The sequence below is a fragment of the Myotis lucifugus genome, unplaced genomic scaffold (genome assembly GCF_000147115.1).
Source record: "Myotis lucifugus unplaced genomic scaffold, Myoluc2.0 scaffold_69, whole genome shotgun sequence".
In the NCBI taxonomy this organism is placed as follows: Eukaryota; Metazoa; Chordata; class Mammalia; order Chiroptera; family Vespertilionidae; genus Myotis; species Myotis lucifugus.
Window position 1 is genome coordinate 821,257 of NW_005871117.1, and position 22,283 is coordinate 843,539.

Genomic DNA, 22,283 nt, shown 5'->3' on the forward strand with positions numbered 1-22,283 from the left:
GCACTCCTTGGCCAGTCAATGAAACTGTTTTCCGGAGCACCTACTGTGTGCTCAGCGCCGGGAGGAGGGCCACCTGCCTGGCCGCTCTGGGCTTGCTTTACTGTGATTCTCAGCATCCTCTGGCCCCGCTTCTCTGACGGAGCAAGTCAGAGTCTAGTGAGGATCCACAGTCATGGACCCTGGTCGCTGTTAGACCTGGCCTTGGCCCTTAGACTTTAGAACCTTCAGCAAACTCTGCTAGAAAAAAAAAAGAGTTAATGCCCTGCCATAGGGCAATTAAAACGAAGTAGGCTCTGCTTATAAAATATGCCCGGGCAGTCCGTGTTTGTGTTATAAGGTGATAAAAACAGGTTTGGAAAAAAAGTAGAGGTTCTTAAAAACAACAGCAACAAAAGGACAAAACATCGTTCCTGTTTGAGACTAAGGCTTCAATCTAGTTGTGGAACCAAAATAAACACACAGGCAGCAACAGCAGGTAACACTGCCCGCTATGTAATTAAGGCCCAAATTGCCAGGTACAGCCTGTCAGGGCCCTGGGCGTTCAGAGGAGAAAGGGCTGCTGTGGGCGGAGGAAGGCGAGGCGGCCTCTGGGAGGGCAGCCAGCGGAGGCTGTGGCTGGGGAGCCCGCAGCGTGGGAGACAGAGCCAGTCTCCAGCGTGGAGGATAGCGGTGCCCACGGAGGACACCATGCTAGATAGGAAGTGTCCTTTCCCTGCGCCAGGCATCAGCCTCACAGCCTTGCCAGGCGAGGTGTGAGTTTGTTCTTGTTGCAGTAAAACTACCACAAACGTAGGGTCTTAAAACAACTCCCGTTCATTGTCTTTCATTCTGTAGGTTAGAAGTTCACACAGGTCTCTCCGGGCTAAGATAACAACGTGCTCTTTTCTGGAAGCTCTGAGGAAGACTCCATTCCCTTGCCTTTTCCAGCTCCCGCAGGCCACCCACATCCTTGGCTCACGGCCCCCTCCTCCATCGTCAAAGCCAGCCGTGGTGGGCTGAGTCCTCCTCACAGAGCATCGCTCTGCTCTAGCTCTCTGTCATCCCCTCTCTTGACTGTCTTTTCTGCCTCCATTTTCCACTTCGAAGGACCCTTGTGATTACATTAGGTGCTCACCTGGATAATCCAGGATCGTCCCCCATCTTAAAGTCAGCTGGTTAGCAACTTTAATGTAGCTGCTACTGTGATTGCCTTTTGCCATGTAAGTTACCATAGTCACAGGTTCTAAGGATTAACATGAACGTTCTGCCTATTTTGCCAAAGGGGAAGCAGGTTCCGAGGGGATAAGTAACTTGCCCAAAGGCATAGAGCCAGGGGGCCTAGAGCGGGTGCGCGTGCAGGAGTGGCTCTGCACAGCGTGGAGGCCAGAAGCTCTGGCAGGCGCTCAGGGCTGCGGCCCCCTTGTCACCCTGCACTGTCCCGGCCCGCTGTGTGAGCACGCCTGAGACCTCTCTGTATCCTCACTCACATGTAGGGGTTTTTGTTTGTATTTTATTTATTTTTTTATTTTCCAATATCTTTTTATTGATTTTAGAGAGGAAGAGAGATGGAGAGAGAGATAGAATCATCAATGATGAGAATCATTGATCGGATGCCCTTCTGCACACCCATTACTGGGGATCGAGCCCATAACCTGGGCATGTGCCCTTGACAGGAATCGAACCTGGGACCCTTCAGTCCGCAGGCCGACGCTCTATCCACTGAGCCAGACCAGCTAGGGCATTGCTTGTGTTTGAATTGTCTGGACAGACATGCCTGTTTTCCAACCATGGTTCTTAAGCAAGTTACGCCCAGCTCTGGCACCCTTTCTGTGTGGCTGCAGCAGCTGAGGGCATGAGTTAGGCCTGCCGATCCCCTGCTTGAAAGCCCTCCTTTCTTAGAACTCCTGCTTTCTGCCTTTCTGAGTTCGTTTAATGAGCAGAGCGAAGCCAGAAGTTTGGAGTGCCAAGAGGTGAAGGAGTTTTGGTGGCATGCCACCATGTTCCCAGGGGAAGCTGTGCAAGGGGTCAGAACCCCACTCTCCCCTGGAGCGGGCATTTTCAGGGGCTTGTCTGCAGTTTTGGGCACTGTTGCTTGTCCACTTCAGAAGGGGTCCAGGGCCGCTCCCTGGCTTGAAGAACCCCAGGTGAGGTGAGGTTAATACTTGGGCCTGACCTTAACCAGCCCCTGCATTTGGTGAGAATAATTGAGAGTGAAAGCCTTCCCTGGTTTCTGTTTTCGGACACTGGTTATTTTCAGTGTGTTGAGATGTAACAAAACAAAACAAAACAAAAACAGAGAGTGGAGGCAGCCCCTTTTGGACAGCCCAGCCAGACACACAGACCTGACTCCCAGCCTCCCCTTCCCCTCAAATCCCCTGCCTTCCTCCCCCCCCCCCCCCCCAGCTGCACCTTTCCTGGGACCCAGGCAGGGGGGAGTTTTTGCCCCGCCTGCCTCTCTGGGTACAGCCCTTTTCCCACTGAGCTCAGCCTCCCTCTCCTCCTGTGCAGCCTTCCCATTCTCCCCGCTGGGGGTGAATTCCTCCCTGACCTCTGTTCCCTGTGCTTTTATGATCAGCGCTGCGAGAGCAGTACAATCACTTAGGATGCAGGTCCACGGCTCAGCGTGTCAGGGACCTTGGCCATCTTGGTTTTTGCTGTGTCCCCGGTGCCTTGAACAGTTCCCGGCACATAATCTGTGTTTGTTGAATGAATGAATGAATGAGTCTTAAAATAATGATGATAATGAACCATTGTTGATTGCTTACTAAGAGCAGACATCTCCTGGGCATTATCGCAGTTAATATGCACAGCAACGCCAGAGAGTAAATGGTTTGAGGCTGCTTTTACAGTTTGGGGGACCAGGTTTGGGGGTAGGTAACTTCCCCAGGTGGTAAATGGATCCAGGACTCATGTCGCTCTGGCTCTGGAGCCCATGCTTTTAAAAGTATTGGCCAGTGGTTCTCCGAGTGTGATTGCCGGACCGGCAGCAGCAGCCCCAGAAATCTTGTGAGAAATGCAGATTCTTAGAGCCCAGCCTAGACCCAGCTGGTGGGGAACTCTCCGAGTTTGACCCAGCAGCCTCCTGGTGATCCTGATGTTCACCCAGTTTTGAGAACCACTGTCCTTTGGCTGTCTTTTAACGCCCCGCCCCCCCCCCCAAGAGCTCTGAAAACTCAGGAAATTAGAGCAAACCTCCAGCCAGTTCAGTCAAAGTCTCTGGCTTGGGGGCAGGGGGTGACCTAGGCTCAGTGTTTGAATGGTCCCCAGTTGCATTTGAATGCACTAAGGGTGTATGGCTCCTAACTGTGAGTGTGCCTGAATGCCTCCCTAGAAGATGCTTCCTACACTTCATTGGGCATGTGAGTGCCAGATCTTGTTAGAGGGCCCTTTCTGACTCAGGAGGCGGGGGTGGGGGCCGGGACTCTGCATTTCTGTAGTCCCGGGAGATGCCCAGTGGTCAGGGGACTGTGCTTGAAACAGCAAGGCTTCCCACCTGTACTGTGCTGTCCAATGTGGTGGGCACTCGCCGCATTTAGCTATTTAGTTGCACATTAATCAAAATTAAACCCAAGCCCTGTCGCTCAGTCATCCTGTTGCAAGAACTGAGAGCTCTATGTGGCTCCATCGCCCAGGAAGGCCCGCGGGGCCACGTGGTTCCAGGCCGTGAGCCTGTGACAGAACACACCACAGGTTTCCCTTCTGGGCTCCCAGGACAGTCTTCAAACACTGGTCGCTGGACAAACGTTACGGAAGTGATTTTTATTGAAAGGACCAATGGTAAAATGTTTATATCTAAAAGAAGTAAATAACTTTCTTGAGCGGATGTAGAGAAATCATTGGTACACTATCAAAATGAAACTCCCCATCGCCTTAACCAAATTAAATGACTGTAGGAAGAAAGGGAAAAAAAGCACAAAAGAAGCCCTGGGCAGCCCCCAGTCCCAGTTCTTCCCCAGAGCTCTCTGCAGCTGAAATGGACTTCTGGGCTCTGAAAGGAGAGGCCTCTGGCTCCCCCTACAGGCCTGCTTGGAGTTTGCTGGATGATGTGGGATTAAGTGGGATGGAGGAAGAGGGGGACAAACTGGCTCAAACTCAGATGGCAGCTTGTGCTTGCCAAAGGTGGGGGGGGCCCCTGTGCACCCCCATAGGATGTGTCTGATGGTTGGACCAACACTGCAACCATGAGCTCCCCTCCTCCTCCCCTCCAGGGCCTCCTGGCCCCAAGGCCCAGGTCTGGAAAAAAGGGCCTTTGAGAGCCGGGAGGTCACCTGCTCCCGAACCTCAGGCATCTGACATCTAGATTCTCTAAAGCCCCTGATAACCCCTCCCGATAGTTAGTAGTTTTATTTAAAATAGTAACAAAAAGTGTGGCTTTTCTTTTGGGGCCCAGCTGTCTTTGGGGGTAGGGAGAGGGAGGAAGACAGAACATTCTAAAAGAGAAGAAAGTGCTTCTAGAATCGGAGTAGTGGTGCATGGGTTCATATTATATGTAAATGTGCATGTGATATGTATGTGTACATATGTGCATTGACATATGCAATGTATAATTATCCCAGGGAATGTTCCAAACAATACTATGAAATTGGGTCATTTTAATCCCATTTTATAGATGGTGAAACTGAGGCACGGGTGGTTCAGTAGCCCAAGGGTCACATAGTAAGGGCAGAGCCAGGCTTTGGACCCAGCAGTCTACCTCCAAAGTCCACATTTCTTGATGCTATATTATGCCAACTCTCTAACTATAATATTGATTAGCCCTAAGAATTACACTTCAAATAATTAGTCCGTGGTCTTGTTCAATCATATCAAGTACTGAATGCGGCTTCCCCCTTCCTCCAGTCTCCTGACATAAAGCAGAGACTCCCTCACAGAATTGCTTTGGTCCCCCCAGGTGAGAAAGGAAATTGAGAAGAAAACTCAATCAGTCCATTTGGGGGAGGGGAGTTAATACAATTTCTGTAACTCACCTGCCTCCATCCTACTTGTTAAATTTTAAAACATTTTAAAAAACATGTTTCCTCTTTTCTACCAGCCTCCTTTTCTGAGCTTCTTGGTTTATTGTACACAAGTGAGTGGTGAAATAAATTAAAAACAATCCATGTCACTATGGTAAGTCCATCCTGAAACAGTATGTGAGAGATCATGGGCTCTATTCTTTGCCTGAGATTATTATTTTTTTTTTTGGAGGAGGGAACTCAATGGCACCATGCATCTTGGGAATAACACTGGATGGATTGCTACAAGGCTGCTGGAGAAATAAACGCCTTTGGTTCTGTCCCTTGGCTGGGCTCTGAGAGACGACAGCCCGGCGAGGCGGTGGGCTCCAAGTTCAGATACTGTCAGGGAGCTGATGGCTGTTCTGTAGCTGTTGTAGCTGAAACCGCTTTGAGAGAAATGACTCCCCTAGCAGAGATTTCCCGTTCCGTCCCCTTGATGTTGCTTTGTCAGGGACAGGCTTTAAATAAGATGCCCTCTGTGGATAGCAGGACTCTAAATCCTCCTTGAGTTGCACAGCCCTGTTCTATGCCAAATTGGAAATTACATCCCAAAACGAATGTCTTCAAGGAGCAAATTCAGCAGCCGGTTTTCGTAAATGCCAGAGCCTCTCCAGATGGCTGTACTTCATCTGGGTGTTACTGGAACAGCCTCCTCGAGCAATCTAAATCTCTAGGACTGGCGACTATTTACCTCCACATCATTTTCAAAGAGCGATGCCTTGCTTCTTCTCGAGGGCTCAGGCCTGGGATGGGTTGACCGGGCTAGCGGATCAGGTGGGCAGAACATGAGCACCAGAGGGCAGCTCTGAGACTCCGCTGCACTTATCCAACTGAATACCTACTGTGTGCAAGCCACTGTCTCCTAGGAGTGACCCTCAGAGGGGGAAGACAAAAATGTTGCCTTTAAGATGTTGATGATTTAACTGGATGAATACTTTATAAGGAACAATAATAAATGTATAGAAATTCAGAGGAAGAACAGAGGCAGGGAAGTTGGCCAACCCAACCCAAAATAGACTTCAGGTATCTAGAAAGTAAGCATATTCCTCCGAGAGCAAAGCCACGGAGGTGTGGTGGGCAGGCCAGTGCGTTGCCAAGAAACTCATGAGAAATAAAAATTCTTGGGCCCAGGCTCGAACCTATAGACTTTTGGGGGGGGGGTTGGTGTAATAAATTACCCAAGGGGTTCTTACACATGAAGTATAAGTATATGTGCACTATGTTAGAATCACCTGGGGAGCTTTGAACTTCCCCTTGTCGCAGCCAGATAGACCATCAGAACCGCTGGGTTGAGCTTGGCCATTAGAATGTTTGCAAGTGTCCTGGGTAATTCCAACACGCAGCCCGGGTTGAGAAGCCCTGCAGAGGGGTGGGCCTTAACTCAGGGGCACACCTGAGCACCTGGGGAACTAAAGGAGCAAGGCCAGGAACACGTAAGCTCCTCCCAGGCCTGCTGAGTCCCAGTCTCTGTCCATGGGCAGAACATGGACACGGCACCTTCTAGCGAGAGGAGCAGCTCTCCACCTTCAGCCTATGTCAGAGTCACCTGGAGGGCGGCTGGAGTGCAGGTTGCTGGGCCCTGTACCCGGAGTTTTTGAATCAGCAGTTCTAGGGCGGGGCCTGAGGATTTGCATCGCCACCCGGTTCCCAAGGGATGGCTGCTGCTGCTGGTCTGAGCCACACGTGGAGAACCAGGGGTCTAACCTTGGGGTGAAGCTGAACTTCCTCCCGCCCCCAGGGCAGAGTCCTCTGTGCCCTCCCCCCAGGGAAGATTCTCTTGGGGCCTGACCCCTCCCCACCCCCAGGATCATTTATCTTAATGAACATTCTTTCCCATTCATCCTACCTGGAGACACCGAGGTGCCCAGGGCTGGACTCACACCTGCTCACCACAGTGAGGGTAGGTGATGGGTGATGAGAAGAGCTGCATTTCTGATGGAGTACATCATATTACTCGAAATAAATACCGAGTACCACTATGGTGCCACTTCGCTCTCTTATCACCAAATCCACCGTCTCTCTCTAAGGCTAAGTAAGAATTTCGCCACCCACCTCACAAAGGGATTCACTTATTTCCTGAGTGGATCGAAAAATGACCCCCTGGTCAGATTTGGGGCACAGTCGACCCTGCTCAGTCTCACAGCCCTTTATATTCTCCCTCAGCCTTCCTTCCTGCTCCTGTTGGCTGCCTCTCTGTGAATTTCTCCCCTTTTTCCTCCAACCAGCCTACCCACCAGCCACTTCACCCCAAGCACAAACACATTCCATCTCAGTGACTTTGGTGGGTCCCCTGCCTAGCAGGTGCTCGCCATCCTCTCTACCTACCCACCTGTACTCAACCAGTTATGACTGTGCCTCCTTTAAAACGGTTATCAACTAAATCACTCAGGGGTGGTCTTCTGATGTTGGCTGTATTTTTATAAGTAATATGTACATGTCACAGCTCATCAATCAGATCATCAGGAATTGGCAAATCGGGCCCACTGCCTGTTTTTTGTAAGGAACGTTTTATTAGCACGCAGCCACGCCCATTCATTAGACATTGTCTGTGACACTGAGACAGAGACCCAGGGCCCACAAGCCCCAAGTCGTCAGTATCTGGCTCTTTACAAGAGTGTGATCTGCTCCCTGCTCTCGGTTAGCAGCTACAGGTTACATTCCTTTAAATTCCTCTGAATACCTAACACAGTGTTTTGCACATACTAGCTCCTAATCAGTTTTGATAAATTGGACATGAACTATTTCCTGGAATCATTACAAATGTGATAGTAATAAAATGAAATCTTATTTTTGCTGTTATTATTGTTATAGGTACCATGTGTTATGGGGAAAGTATGAGACTAAGCTCTTTATGTACCTATCTCACTTAATCTTCTTAACGGCTCTGTAAGATGGTGGAAACACCGGGACCTGAGAGAGATGAGTGATCTCATTAGCTGTGTGAGCCCAGCAAGTGATGCAGTGAGGATTTGAACTCAGGTCTTTGTGATCTCAGAGCCTGGGCTGTTAATCGCACTAGCTCTTTTATGTGATCAGAGACAGAAATCCTCAGAAACCCTGTACCTGAGATCAGGCCTGTAAACCAAACTGACAAATGGTATAAAGGGAACTCGGAGGAGGCCATGTCCTGAATGTGAGCAGCGCCCCCTTAAATTCTGTTTCTTGCACGCCTCACCGCCTTACCCTGATTCCAGCCTGATTAAGAAACCCTATTAAATATTGCCATTGTCATGATGATGATTATCTTCATCCATTCACTTAGCAAACAAAACAAATGTAATGTGTTGGTTGCTCTCCTGGGCTTAGAGTTTAAACCTTAAATAAGATATCTTGGCCCCGTGGTGGGAAAGGCAAGTGTATAAACCCCAGGTGGCAAGCCCAGATGTTTGCATGGACAGGAAGGTAACCAGCAGTGAAGCCTGTCAGGTGAAGGCTTCCATAGCTGGGAGGTGAATACTCGCCTTGCAGGGTAGCATTGACCTTTGGCTGTTCTTGCCTTGTTGACACCTCGCTGTCCAGCTGCACCATCTCCTCCCCTTTCCTCCCCCTGCTCCCCTGCCTCCTTCCCTTCTTCCCCTGACTCCTCTGATTAATTCTTTTTGGCCACAGTGACTCGCCCCTTGAAACTATACCAGTTTAGTTCTCAGCATTAATTCTCTGCTTAGGACACAGGGCTTCTGGTGTCTTCACTACAGGAAATGGTCATCTTGGACTGTTTTCATTCCTACCCCTCTATGATCCAGGGTAGGGCCCATGACTTGCTATCTGCTGGTAACAGATAAACAAATACAAATTCTTAACATGGTGTGTGACTATCTCAGGACACTTAAAACACTCTAGCTTGAATTTGCAAATGAGGTCTCTTTCAGGAGGCATGTGGAGCAAACGTGCATTATCTGAGGATGTACTCTTTCTGTTTTTAAAAAAGTCATTTTGGGCAATAGCCTTTGCTTGCCTCCCGTCAGTAAAAATGCGCCTGGTCAGGTGGGGAGGAGGGACCCAGGCTCCGTTGTAAGCACAGGGGGACCTGTGGGGAATGCAGATGTCCCAGGCTTTCCCTGCACTCACCTGCCCAGGGGTCTGTCCTCTCAGCAAAGCCCCCAGGGACTCCCTGAATTCCCCACTTCCACACAACTGCCTGGTCCCAGGCGCCTGCTGTGAGTGATTTGTGGTGCAGTTCTGCCACCTAGTGGGAGAAAGTAGGAATGAAAAACATAGAGGCTCAGAATTCTCCTTGAATTCTGGTTAATTGACCTCCGATAAAATAGGCCCTAAGTTTTTACTCATAAAAGATAATCTATCCCTCAAAAGTTCCCAGGTTACATGTAAAATCTGGAAAAAGACAAATGCCAGGGCCAATGGCTAGGATTCTGAGAAGTAGGCCTATGTGGTCAGGCCAGGTGTGCAGAACCGCTCCCCATACACAACCCAGTCTCAGTGCAGGTCCAAGGCGGGTGGAGGGGAGGGGAAGGTCCTGCCTGGCCCAAGAGTGAGGACCTTACAGGGCTCACTGCCCAAAGGACTGTCTTCAGTTGCTGACATAGTTTTTCCAAACCCAATAGGCTCTTTTCCTTCTGTCTTTGGACTGAATTGGCTTTCGATTTGACAGAAATATAGAAGGCTCTGTCCCTTTCCTTTGCACATGTCAAACTGTCTGCTTTGAACAATGAAAGGATGCACAGATTCTGAGTAGATGTTTGTGAAACCTGAACAGAAACGGGAGCTTTGTTCATGCACTTGAGCGTGGTCGTAGGCTGTGCACCCCGGTGAGGCGGCACTGGTCCGCGAAGCAGAACAGAGTTTTTCATGAGGACTGCACTGTGTTAGCCCCACTGTTTCCTCCTCTTTCCTGGGAGGTGAGTTAGCATGAAATAACCACTGACTACCATTGGGTGGGTCCCACAGGCCATTTCTGCGGAAGGTCATAGAGCTTTTCATACGATTCGCTCTTAGCCGCAGAGTAGACGCAGAATAATATAAACGAGGCCCAAAAAAGTAGGGACTATTTTTGTCCTGAGCTGTCACTGCTTGTATCGATAGGGAGGAGAAAGCCTATGTGTTCCTGTTGTGACATTGCTGTCATTTCCTTTGACTCTTTGGGTGGACTTCATCTCAGCAAAGTTGAAAATACATATTTCAGATGGTAAAAAGGATGAGACGGAATCTGGAAGAGAGGTGAGAGCCGTGCTCCAGGAGGGAGAGAACTGGGTGCCCTGCTGCCCGAGGGGGGTCCGGGTTTGTAAGGAGGAAATGCGCTCGAAGTTTGGCTCTGTTTCCACAGGGCTGACAAGAGCCCTGGAAGCGTTTGTGGTTGGTCTGGGATCACGGATTATCTGGCTGCAGGAGCTGTAGAACCAGGCAATTAACAGGGCGAAATTAACAAACGACCTGTGGTGCAAATGTCCTTTTGTCCAAACTACTTGCATGGGTCTAGATACCGAAGGAAAATGACTGATTCCAGAGTCTACACGAGCTACAGAGTAATTCAGGAGTCAGGTTTGCAGAGTTGCTTATGGTCCATGACCTTTAAAAAATGATCAGAATGCTCTGCTCTGGCTGGTGTGACTCAGTGGTTAGAGCACTAGCCCACTCACCAAAGGGTATCGGGTTCAATTCCCAGTCAACAGCAGGTACCTGGGTTGCGGGTTCCATTCCCTGCCCATGTTGGGACATGTGCAGGAGGCCATCAATGGATGTCTCCCTCTCACATTGATGTTCCTCTCTCTCTCCCCTTCCTACCTTCCACTCTCTCTAAAAATCAATGGGAAAAATATCCTCAGGTGAGAATTAACAAAACACACACACACACACACAAACAAAAGCAGATCAGGCACTTGTATGTAGAGGTGGGGGCAGCAAAGGGTGATGTGTATGTTGTTTAGCGTGGCCCCCCATCCTGAAGTAGCAATTTAAAATGGGTGTGGCAAGAAAACCTTCATGGTTCTGAGCTCTAACGGCCAGTTTATGAAGTCAGGGTCGTTTCTTTTCTCTGCTGCTGCGTGTTCTGCCTGGCCGGCCACCCTTTCTGCAAGGGACCTTGAGCAGACCTTGTCTGAAACCCCGAGGTGCCCTCCCTGTTCCCTGGCGGCAGTGATCTGTGGAGTGGATTGGTGTGGGCTGCATAGCCTTGGGCCGGGTTCATGTGTCATTCAGGCGACGAAGCATCAGGCTGCAGACGCAGAGGAGGCTGCCATCTGTCCGTGGAAATGAGTGAATCAGACAGCAGATGGGGGCCAGCTCTAAGGACACGAGGCACTGCAGAGTGCAGAACTGGGAGGCCTTGGGAACATCGTGTCCTTCATTCCACTGATGAGAAAACCGAGGCTCAGGGATGCCAAGGAATTTGCTCACGTTTCTTCCACTAATTGATTCTTTCATTTGTTCAACAATGATGCCCAGTGTCTCCCTGTGTCTGGCTTTGGAGCGAGGTGCTGGAGTCACAAGAAAATGAGTGTCACACAGGGAGCAGAAGTTTGTCAACCTAAAAGAGAGACACACTGAGAAGGAAGAGTCTCAGGCAGACAGAGGGAAGGAGAAGAGATGGCCGCTTTAGCGTTCTGGAGTTCGGGCACTGGTTCGACCATCTTTCACAACTGTACTGACTCTCAGTGTCTGGTGGAAGGTCACTACCATTTCTTTGCAGTCATCAGACTTGTAATGGCAAAGGTCTTTTCTCCTGCTGCAGACCCAGCCTGTGAATGTGGTCATGCGGGTGTCTTTCTCAGCTCCATGTTTTATCCCCGGAACCCGGTGCAACACTTGACACATGGCAGATACTCAGTAATATCCACTGAGCGAACAATGGAGCGAATGACAAAGGGATCAGGGTGCCCATGTCCCGTTCTATAGGGCAGTTCTTATGTGTCCAATTCTATAAGCTTCAGTAAAGGGCCAGATGCTAAGTGATTGAGGCGTTGGGGGCCACACAGTCTCTGTTGCAACTACTCAGCTCTGCCATCGTAGCGTGAAAGCAGCCATAGTGTGTGAAAGAATGGGCATGGCTGTATTCCAACAAAACTTCATTCACGGACACTGAAATAGTACTTGCATACAATTTTCACGAAATATTATTGCAATATTTTTCAACTATTTAAACATGTAAAAGAAAAGAAAGCATTCTCAGCTTGCAGGCTGTACAGACAGAGGTGATGGGCCAGGTGTGGCCTCCAGGCTGTAGCTGACAACCCTTACTGTAGGTGTAGACTAATGGTTACAGTGAAGGTTTTATGAGATTTTAATTGATTGAGTCATTCATCTGCACAGTCATTTATTAAGTACCTGCTCTGTGCCAGGCTTTGTACCAGGCACTGGACAAACAACAGAAGACCCAGTGTCAGTTCTCAGATGGCTTAGAATCCGAGGGAGTCATCAGTAGTCTTCTAGAAAGACAGGAGAGCTTCATGGAGGTGGTGTTGTCTGCATCAAAGTCTGAGTGATGAATACGTGCCAGCCGGGAGTAGCCAGGGAAAGAACAGTGTGAGGAGAGGCTTAAGGGACCTGAATGTGATGGGGACAAGGCCCTGGAAAGGCAGCCCCGGGAGCCAGGGGCCCCACTGGCCAAGAATTTGAGTATTATGTGAGGGGGGTTGAAATATGCAAGTTTGATCTGGAAAACATCTCCTGAAAGTCCTCTGGAGTCTTCTAGTCACAGGAAAGCGTGTGGAGAGTGTGTGGGGGAATGAGAGGGAGTTAGTTAGGATGGAGACAGGGACCATGTCAGACCACTTCAGCATCCAGGCGAGAAGTCCTGTGGGCTTCATTAGAACAGAGGCAGGAACTATGGAGAGGAGGAGAAACCAAGAGGAATATTAAGGAGGAAGAACCTGAAAGACTGTAGCTGATGGATATATGGGGGATGAGTGAGTAGAAAAAGTCTAGAATGACTCGTTTTTGACTTGGATATCTCCCCATTAATGGTACCATCATCCACGTAGAAAGCAGTGAAGGAGGGCTTACAAGAGGGTAATTGGACCTCTGGTACTTCCTTCTTTGGTGATTTTTATAATTTTTATAATTTTTAAATATGTCTTTATTGATTTAAGAAAGAGGAAGAGAGAGATAGACACATCAGTGATGACTGAGAATCATTGATTTGTTGTCTCCTGCACGCCCTGTACTGAGGATCAAGCCCACAACCCCAGGCATGTGCCCTGACCCAGAATTGAACGGTGGCCTCCTGGTTCATGGGTCGATGCTCAACCACTGAGCCATGCCAGCCAGACAGTCTTTGGTGATTTTTAAAGATTTCTCCGCATGAGGTTTAATTCTTATATTTGTAGAACAGGAATAATTAATTCTGTATTTCTTTTGGGAGACAGAATTGGTAGACCAGCCTCTCTTGGCAGTCGTCATGATGATTAGTCACCGGCATAAAGGCACAATCATTGTCCTCAGCAGGTCAGCTCTTTGAAGGATGAGTCATGACTGGGGAGTGAGTAAGACCCCAGTCCAGTTAGTGCATGTATACCAAGAGCTCTACAATCAATTGGGAATTTCTGGACTACAGTCGCCAGACGTCACAGCATCTTTCAAATGTTCCCTATTTACAGGTTGGAAAAATCAATGCGGATGGAGTGATTTTCCCACTGTCTCTACGTCAGTTTGCTTGTCTGATGCTCAGAAACTTTCTGCCAGCTCTTGCTCATCCCGCGCCTGTTGTAGAGTGCTGGCTCTTAGAGAACTTCCTTAAAGGTTAGAGAGGAGGACTCAGGAAAGCAAAACACATTCCCAGCTCCTCTCATTGAGCTTGGTCTTCCCAGTCTTCATCTTGATCAAAACCAGAGGCAAAGATGTTATCTCTACATTGGACTCAGAAAACCATAAAACTCCCTCTCCTGTTTTATTTCCTAACGATGGAAAGTGATCCAGGAAAATATTAGTAAAAATGGAAGGTGAAATTAGATCCTTAAAAGGTTTTGTGTAATACTTTCCTTATTTGTCTAGTTCTGGCCAGTATTCATTCAGGAGTCTGTTATACTCCAGCTAGTACTTTATTTCTTCATCACCAACAATTTTGTGATCTTTCAGGATACTTTTGGGGATTCCTGAGTAAATGCCCTTACACAGCAACTTAACGGTCTGAGAGAGTTTGCTTGTTAGAACTGTTGGGTCCACAACACTATCTGCAGGGAAGAATAATTGCCTTAGCTGCAGTCAGTTCCAGTGTTCCTTGCTCATCGAATTATAGTTCCTTTTACATAAAAGGGTGCTTGGAACGGGGCCACCCAGACTGCCAATTTTAGGTGCTTTTGACGAGGCCCAAAGTAATAACAATTTGAGTAGAGTCAGCCTGCCTCTTGAAGCCTGGAAAAAAGGCAGAAAGAGATAAGAGCAGGATTTGGGGATCCAATTTAAGACTAATGAACGTGTCATTAACGGATTGATCGTAACACCATTCTTGTCATGCCGGGCACGCTGTGGAATGTGAGACACAGTTTCAGCCTACAGTAGCTCACTCTAGTTATGGATATGGGAGCTCAAAAGATCTTGTCTACGATGGGAGTTTAAAGTCTTTGATGAGCAAACACGACAGAGGAATGAATGAACAGTTAAATAATAACACAACAGTAAACACGAGAAGATAGACATTGGAATGCATACAAATGCACTCTTCACTGGATGCAACTCACATTTATCCATGTATTGACTACATGAGATACACACATATCTGCACACACACATAATTGAGTTCACGGTAGTAGGGTAGTAATTGGGTGATAGAATCTAGTATTCCTGACCTCCTCAGATCAAGTATCTTGTTGGCAAGATGTAGTAACTAATATTAAAGCCAGTGGAATATACCAGTGGGTCCAAATGGAAAATCTTCCCTGTCCTGCTCACCTTGCCTGAATGAATGGAGACACACATCAGTAAAAAGCTCTCATTTCCCTCCTCACATCTGTCCTTGGAGGCAATCACCTGAGCAAGGACCGTGGAGTGGGCAGATGGTGTTTCCATCAATGGGCAGTGCAAGCCAAGCCAGTGGCCGACCATACTGAGTGGATACAGTGCCTTGGAGGGACTGGGCCTCCGAAAAATATAGGCTTGTAAGTCAAGAGCAAGTGTCACTCCCTGTGTGTATTTCATGCTGAGAGCGAAAGTAGACCTAAATAAGGTGTTGGAGAGTCTATGGTCTGAAGGTTCATTTCTTAATCTGAAAGGAAGCTCCGTGCCAAAGGAGAATGGCATAGGAAGGGAGTGGCCTCGGTGACCAACAGAAGCTGGGGCCTATTGGGACTGCATGGGCTTATCTATGTGTAAGACATACAACATTTCTGTAGCTGTTAACTTTGTAAAAAAACATTTTCCAAAACTGTTGTATTGCATCAACTGTGAGGTAGTTGTTACTGTACTCCCCTCTTTGGCAGATGTGGACAACAATGTTTCAAGAGGTCTGTGGTTGGTCTAATGTCCCACAACTAGAGAGTGGCTGGGCCAGGGCGAGAATCCGGGGCCTCTCACCAGTCGCGTTCCCGCTGTGATGTGAGAGCTGTAGCACACCCCCGCCTTCTCAGTGCTGACTGTGTGTAGGTGTATGTTCAGATGCAGGCAGTGCTGTGGGGTTAGGAGCCATGTGTATGAGCAGTGCCATGAGTGGAAAGCAGGGAGATGTTGCCTGTTCAATGGGAACTGGCTGGGAGAATCCGACTTGAGTTGAAACGGAAAGCATGGGTAGAGTTTGAGTAAATGGAGTGGAGGGGCAAGGGCATTCCAGGGAAGAGAAAGAGAGAAGCAGGGGGAAGGTTTGTACACTGCTTTGGGGAGCCAGTGAGTAGACCACTCTGCATATTTCTGAGTGTTTGTGTTGGGGCAGCTGATGGATCCTTGGTGGTGAGAGTAAGGAGTGGATTTATTCCCAGGAGGGCAGGCTGGCGGGAGCCCCTTGGGGAAGATTGGGTAACTGGAGGAGAACCTTCCCTGTTAGCCCGTCATGGTCCTTCTCTTTGACCACCCCCTACAGACCCACAGTAGGTGGAATTCACCCACCTATCCATCTGCCCATTTCTTCATTTCACTTCACTTTGTTTCTTTCAACAGGCATTTATTATGCACCTATTTTATGTGAAGTCTTAGTGAAGTTACAGTGTTTGGTGGACTAATGCATGGCTGGGTGAACAAAAGAAAGGGGCACAGCTTGTGAGCTCATTCGTGGGGAGAGAGAAGTAAGTAGAGAATTCAGTGCGCGGGGCTGAGTATAGCACTGCCCTGCTCTGGGAACAAGCAGAGAAGAGACAACTCGAGGTGCCATGGAAGGCTTTCCAAAAGAGGTGCCGCTTTGGTTGGTTCTTGGAGTCTGAAGTAGGACTTTGCCAGCTAGGAAAGGGGAGGATAGGAAAGTCAAAATGAAGGTTGGTGTTTGCAAATGAACAGAGGCTTGAAATTGGGGGGCAGGTTGGGGAGGCAAGAAAGTAGGCCTAACTCAAGCCGAAAAGGAGGAAGGCAATGATGGAAGATTCAGGAAAAAAGTTTCAATGTCAGACCTAACAGGACCACCTGGTCCAAGGTCATGTCTACATCCCCTTCCTGGGCACAAATGGTGCTTCTCTGGGGAATTTTCTAATTCACAGCCCAACACTAAGCTCATCTTTCTCTTAATAAGCCTGAGGGGACATCTATCTAAGGCTGATGCCCAGAACTTTAAGAAGAAAGAAGGCACTTATATGGCATGGAAGAAAAGGAAGGAGTGGATGGTGATATAGACTTTCCCCCCTAAAAAAAAAACAAGCAATGAAGTATGCGTTTAAAAATTCTTTTTATTTTTAATTACAGTTAACATATAATATTATATTAGTTTCAGGTATACAACATAGTGTTTAGACATTTATATGACTTATGAGTGATCACCCAAATACATCTTGTACCCATCTGACACCATACATAGTTATTATAATATTATTGACTATATTCCCTATGCTGTAGTTGATATCCAGATGACTACTATGTAACAATTAATTTGTACTTCTTAATCCTTTTACCTTTTTCACCCATCCCCCTAACTCCCCTCCCATCTGGCAATCATCAAAATGTTCTCTGTATCTGTGAGCCTGCTTCTGGCCTGCTTGTTTATTTATTTTGATCTTTAGATTCCACACGTAAGTGAAATTATATGGCATTTATCTTTCTCCAACTTATTTCACTCAATAGAGTACCCTCTAGGTCAATGATGGCGAACCTATGACACGTGTGTCAGAGGTGACACACGAACTCATTTTTTGGTTGATTTTTCTTTGTTAAATGGCATTTAAATATATAAAATAAATATTAAAAACATAAATCTTTGTTTTACTATGGTTGCAAATATCAAAAAATTTCTATATGTGACACGGCACCAGAGTTAAGTTAGGGTTTTTCAAAATGCTGACATGTTGAGCTCAAAAGGTTCGCCATCACTGCTCTAGATCCATTCATGTTGGTAAGATGTCATTCTTTTGTATTGCCGAGTAACATTCCATTGTATATATGAACCACTTCTTTATCCATTCATCTGTTGATAGACACTTAGGTTGATTCCTTCAGCTATTGTGAATAATGCTGCAGTGAGCACATGGATGCATATGCCTTTTCAGATTAGTGTTATGGATTTCTTTGTATAAATATTCAGAAACAGAATTGCTACGTCTTTCCTTGTCTCTTTTTAACCTCTGGCATTTTAGTTGTGATATGTCTTGGTGCGGGCCTCTTTGGTTTCATCTTTTTTGGGATTCTCTGTGCTTCCTGAGCTTGTCTGTCGATTTTCTTCACCAGGTTAGATATTTTCCATCTTTGCTTCTTCAATAGGTTTTTATGCCCTACTCTTCTAATTCTGGAAACAAATATTGGTACACTTGATGTTGTCCCAGTAAACTATCCTCATTTTTTTTGAAATTTTTTTCTTTTCACTGTTTTGATTGGGTATTTTCTGCTTCCTAGCTACCAAATTGCTGATTTGAGCCTCTGCTTCATCTAATCTACTGTTGATTCCCTCTGATATATGCTTCATTTCAGTTATCATATTCTTGTTTATGTTTTCTGTCTCCATGTTTATGTTTCCTCTCTTTGTTAAAGTTCTCACTGAGATCACTGAGCATCCTTATAATCAGTATTTTGAACTCTGCATCTAGTAGATTGATCGTCTCCATTTTATTTAGATTTTTTTTTCTGGAATTTTGTTCTGTTCTTTCGTTTGGGACATGTTGTTTTGTCTTCTTATTTTGACTGCCTCCCTGTGTTTGTTTTTATGTATTAAGTAGAGCTGCTACATCTCACGGTTTTGGTAGCATAATGAAGTATCTTTTAATAGCTGGCCTAGAATGCCATTCTGGGGGCTTAGAAAAAAAATAAAAATGTATTAGAGCTCTCTTCAGACCTTGAATGGTTTATGGCAGCATCTGAAATTGCTGGCAAAATTATGACCTTGTAATTCACCGTTGTGTCATATATTTTCTAGCACACAGTGTGATTTATATACAAGCCAGTTGCCTTGAGAAAGAATGGGTTGGAAACTCACACAACAGAAGGCTTATAAAGTGTTGTTATTTTTATGTATAATGTCTTTCCCCTAAACCTGCACTGATGGGAGGGGTGGTGTGCTGCTAGTCAAGGTTATTGGCACAGTTCTTGCAGGGCGGGTGGGGGTTTGAGGATTACTTATTCTTACACATTGGCTGGCCAGGCTGCAATGTTCAGAGTACACAGTCTTCCCTTCCTCCCTATTCCCCTTACCTAAAAGAGAGCTGTCAACTAGAACCACTTTTTTTCCTTGAAATTACACCTGGCATCTATCAAACCCTTGACCTTGAATTGCGTTGAACCTGAGCAAGAAACTTAACCTCCCCTGGGATTCCTTCCTTCCTGGGAAATGAAGGGCTGTGCTGGACAGCTCAGCGATATATGGGATTTCCAGCAAGCTTTCTAAGTAAGCCTGGCTTCGACCCTGTTATGGAACCAGAGAGAGAAGGAACTAGGAGCAGGCTGGGACCCATGGAAGGACTGTGGAGAATATCAGTTTCACACAGATCTCACTTCCATGAGAAGTGGTGGGGGAGAGAGAGGAGACCCCGCAGCTCAGTGACCAGGTGAAAAAGTCATGGATGTGAGCCTAGAGACCTGGTTGTGGTCCAGTCTGGTTGACCTTGAGCAGCTCACCTATAAAAAGGAGATGAGCTCTTGCCTTTGCTACCTACGGGAGTTACTATGAAGGTCAAAGGACATACATCTTTTAATTCTACACCAGTGACCAGGGTTGTTGTTTCTCTTGCTCTGCCTATTTCATTTTCATTTCCCCTCATGCATCCAGTCCTTTCACCTCCAAGAAGATTCTTGAGGGACCCGACTTCCTTCTCCCTGAATGATTTCCTGTGTACTGTCTTATTCCAGTTATTCCTGATAGTTTTCTCTGAGCCCGGTAGAAATCTGATCACTACCCTGTATAGGACCTGTTTAGACTTCTTGGCATGATCACATGCTTCTCTAGGTCAGACCCTTCATTCTCTTGGCTCATCTCCTGCCTCCCCCTGACTCACAGGGCTCCTGAAGCAACAAGAACAGAGGCAGCCCATCGCTGAGCAGAAGGACCTTGCTGGAGCGTTTGTGATGCAGGTGACAGAGCCCAGAGCTCACTGCATTGGTCCCAGAGAAGGTGCCAGGACTCGGTGCCCATTAAAGGCACTGGGGCTTGGAGGACACTGCGGCTTCGTGTGCAGCCCTCCCAGGCTCTGCCCTGACCGGAGACCTTGGTTTAGCTCAAGGCACAGCACATGGCATCCCGGAAACCATGACACTGCTTCCAACCCCTCCAAGATAAAGGGGCTCTTATTTTATTCCAACATGAAGATTTTATTTTATGGGATTGAGTCAAAGGAGTCTGGACATCTTAGTGATATATTGTCAATTATTATTTTATAAATTTTATAAAAATGACACATTGTCATTCAAAAGAAATGGAAGCAACACAGGAAATACAAAGAAGAAGATATCAAATAAATTACAGCAAACAACAAGCATTTTGATAACTGGGTGAAAATAATTTCAGACATCTTTCTGTACGTTAGATAAATAAATGTTAGATGAACAAAAACGTATATAAAATGAGTTCCAATTATACATTCTGTTTTAAAAATAAAAATGTTCAATTTAAGTTGATTTGGACATAGGATAAAAAGGGAAGAAAAATAGAGGAATTGCTAAACTTTAGTACCCTTTGGTTCCAAAGACATGCTGGCAATGACTACGAGAAGGCAATTTGGAAAAATAATGAAGGGGGAGTCGTGTTTTCTTTTAACTCTATTTTTTAATTTGATGCAATACGATGAGCTTTCTGCTATGAAAGGAGAGAAAATTACCACACTTACATTTCCTCCCACATCTTTTCTCCTCACTAATTAGTTACATTATTTTCATTTTGTCAAGGTTTTATAACACGCTCCTCTGGAACTAGAGTTCCCATTTATATTTCGTCTTAGTTAAGTCTTTTAAAGTGGGGGGTCCTCCCGCAGGCCCTTTCTCTTCATAGCTTCTTCACACAGATTCCGTTCAGAGAGCAGTGGTGGAGAAACTGCCTCCCTGGCCAGCAAGCCCTGCTCCCTCGCCTACCTGCTGGGCGAGCTTGGGCGAGCTGTTTAACCTCTCTGTGCCTCGATTGCTGCGTCTGTAGAATGGGGACAACTGCAGCCAGCTCATAGGGCTTGTGGGGATGAAATGTGTTATTTAAACCTGCTCAGCAAGGTACCTGCCCCACTGTTTGCTGCTATGGGATCCTGCTTTTTGGAAGCAGTAAGGAGCAGGCGGGAAGCGTGCTCTGAGAATCTCACACTCTTCCCCGAAATGTTTGCAGGGATCTTTTCAATCCCATCATGACGTTGACCTGCTTTAAGCTCTTTTATGACTCTTCTTGTTCTTATACTAAAACCCAGTCTGCTCCTTACAGCCTACAAGGCCTACCTTGGTGGGCTCCTGCCTTCTCCTGCACCTCCCTGGGGCCTCCCCCGCCCCTTCTACTGCAGGCTGGACCCTGGCCCTTTCCTGGCCCCAAAAGGCTGCCTCCTGCTTTCTCTGGTGGGTGGCACTTGTTCCTGCTCCTCAAAGTCAGTTCTCAGCTGATCTGCCACCTCATTAGAAAGGTCTGGTCTGACCACACAGGCTACAGTGCCCTCAGGGAAGTCTGTTTACTTTGGGACCCTCTGAAGCCATTTGTAACTGTTTGTTTGATTTTTCATAGTGTAGTCTGTCTGCCCCTCCTTGAAACCTGGGATCCTGCCTGTCTTATTCAGAGTTGTATTCTTAGTATAAAGCACAATACAAGGCCCTGTAAATATTTACATTTATCTATCTATGTACCTATAGATAGGTAGCTATATAGGGGCCTCCCTCCCTACCTCTCCCTCTCCCTCCCTCTCTCTGTGTAGCTACCTATCTGTAGATACATAATAGGTAAATACACACACACACACACACACACACACTGGAGATCAGAAAGTAGCAGCCAGACTTTATACAGATACAAATATAGATATTCACTGAATGGCTTGAATTATTCGATCAACATTCCTACCCTCTCATCGTTCCATTTTCTCAAGGATCTGTCATTAGGCACGAGGATTGGGATTCCCGCCGGAGGGTTAGAGGAGGAGATTTGAAAGGCAGGTGAGGTTCACGGAGGGTCAGCTGGGTGCTGCAGAGTGAGGCTTTGGGCTCTTCTCAATCTCGGGAACTAGGCTCATTTTCCCATCCTACAAGTGACGCTGGGAAAGTTATTAATTCCTTAAAGTTTGTAAGTGGCATAGCTGGGAGTGGAGTCTCCCGCCCGTTAGGCAATGCTGCCTATGAAACAAGTACACAGTGGCAGCTGCTGACCAACTCCAGGCATCTCGCAGGTAGCCCTTTCTTCAAAGCTCTGAGCTATGCATATGCGCCCCAGAAGGGAAATAGCAAGCAAGGTACTCCCAGGATGAACTGAGAAATGAAAAGGAGGGATCTGTAGTGTGGATTGGAGTTCACTGAGACAGGAGGTGAAATCAGAGGGTCCCCGTGGCGAAGGGAATATGCTGTCCATGGAATTTGGGGTGAGCTGGAAGTATGGAGTGGGTACATGCAGCAGTCTTCTCTTCCTGAATGTTCCTCATGGGGTTCTGGTTTAGCCAGAAAGGTGGCAGCATTCTGGAAAGAGAGTTCCATGGTCAAGTGGGCACCGGAAATCCTCCTTTAGTTAGAGTTTCTTAGCTACAAGGATTCTCAGCCCTTATGTGCTGGTTCAGTCAGTTCCCAAGGCCAGGCTGTGGCATCCCTCTGGACCTATGGTGTCTTCAGATATCAGTGTTTTCCTACCGGGTG

General features: G+C 47.1%; 1 protein-coding gene across 11 annotated transcripts in view; it reads left to right on the top strand.

Annotated features, from left to right (window-relative positions):
- The window catches only part of KCNMA1 (potassium calcium-activated channel subfamily M alpha 1), a 674,818-nt gene that overhangs the window by 402,466 nt on the left and 250,069 nt on the right, over nt 1-22,283 (top strand). Inside the window, exons 6-7 of one of the 11 annotated variants that reach the window (XM_023755063.1) lie at nt 17,060-17,068; nt 19,480-19,965. The exons of 9 other annotated variants lie outside the window; for them this stretch is intronic. In XM_023755063.1, the coding sequence (XP_023610831.1) occupies nt 17,060-17,068; nt 19,480-19,859 (389 nt within the window). In that variant the 3' untranslated portion in view covers nt 19,860-19,965. Of the gene's footprint in view, nt 1-17,059; nt 17,069-19,479; nt 19,966-22,283 lie in introns of those variants that run through there. One more of the 11 variants, XM_014457091.2, reaches the window with a different exon arrangement.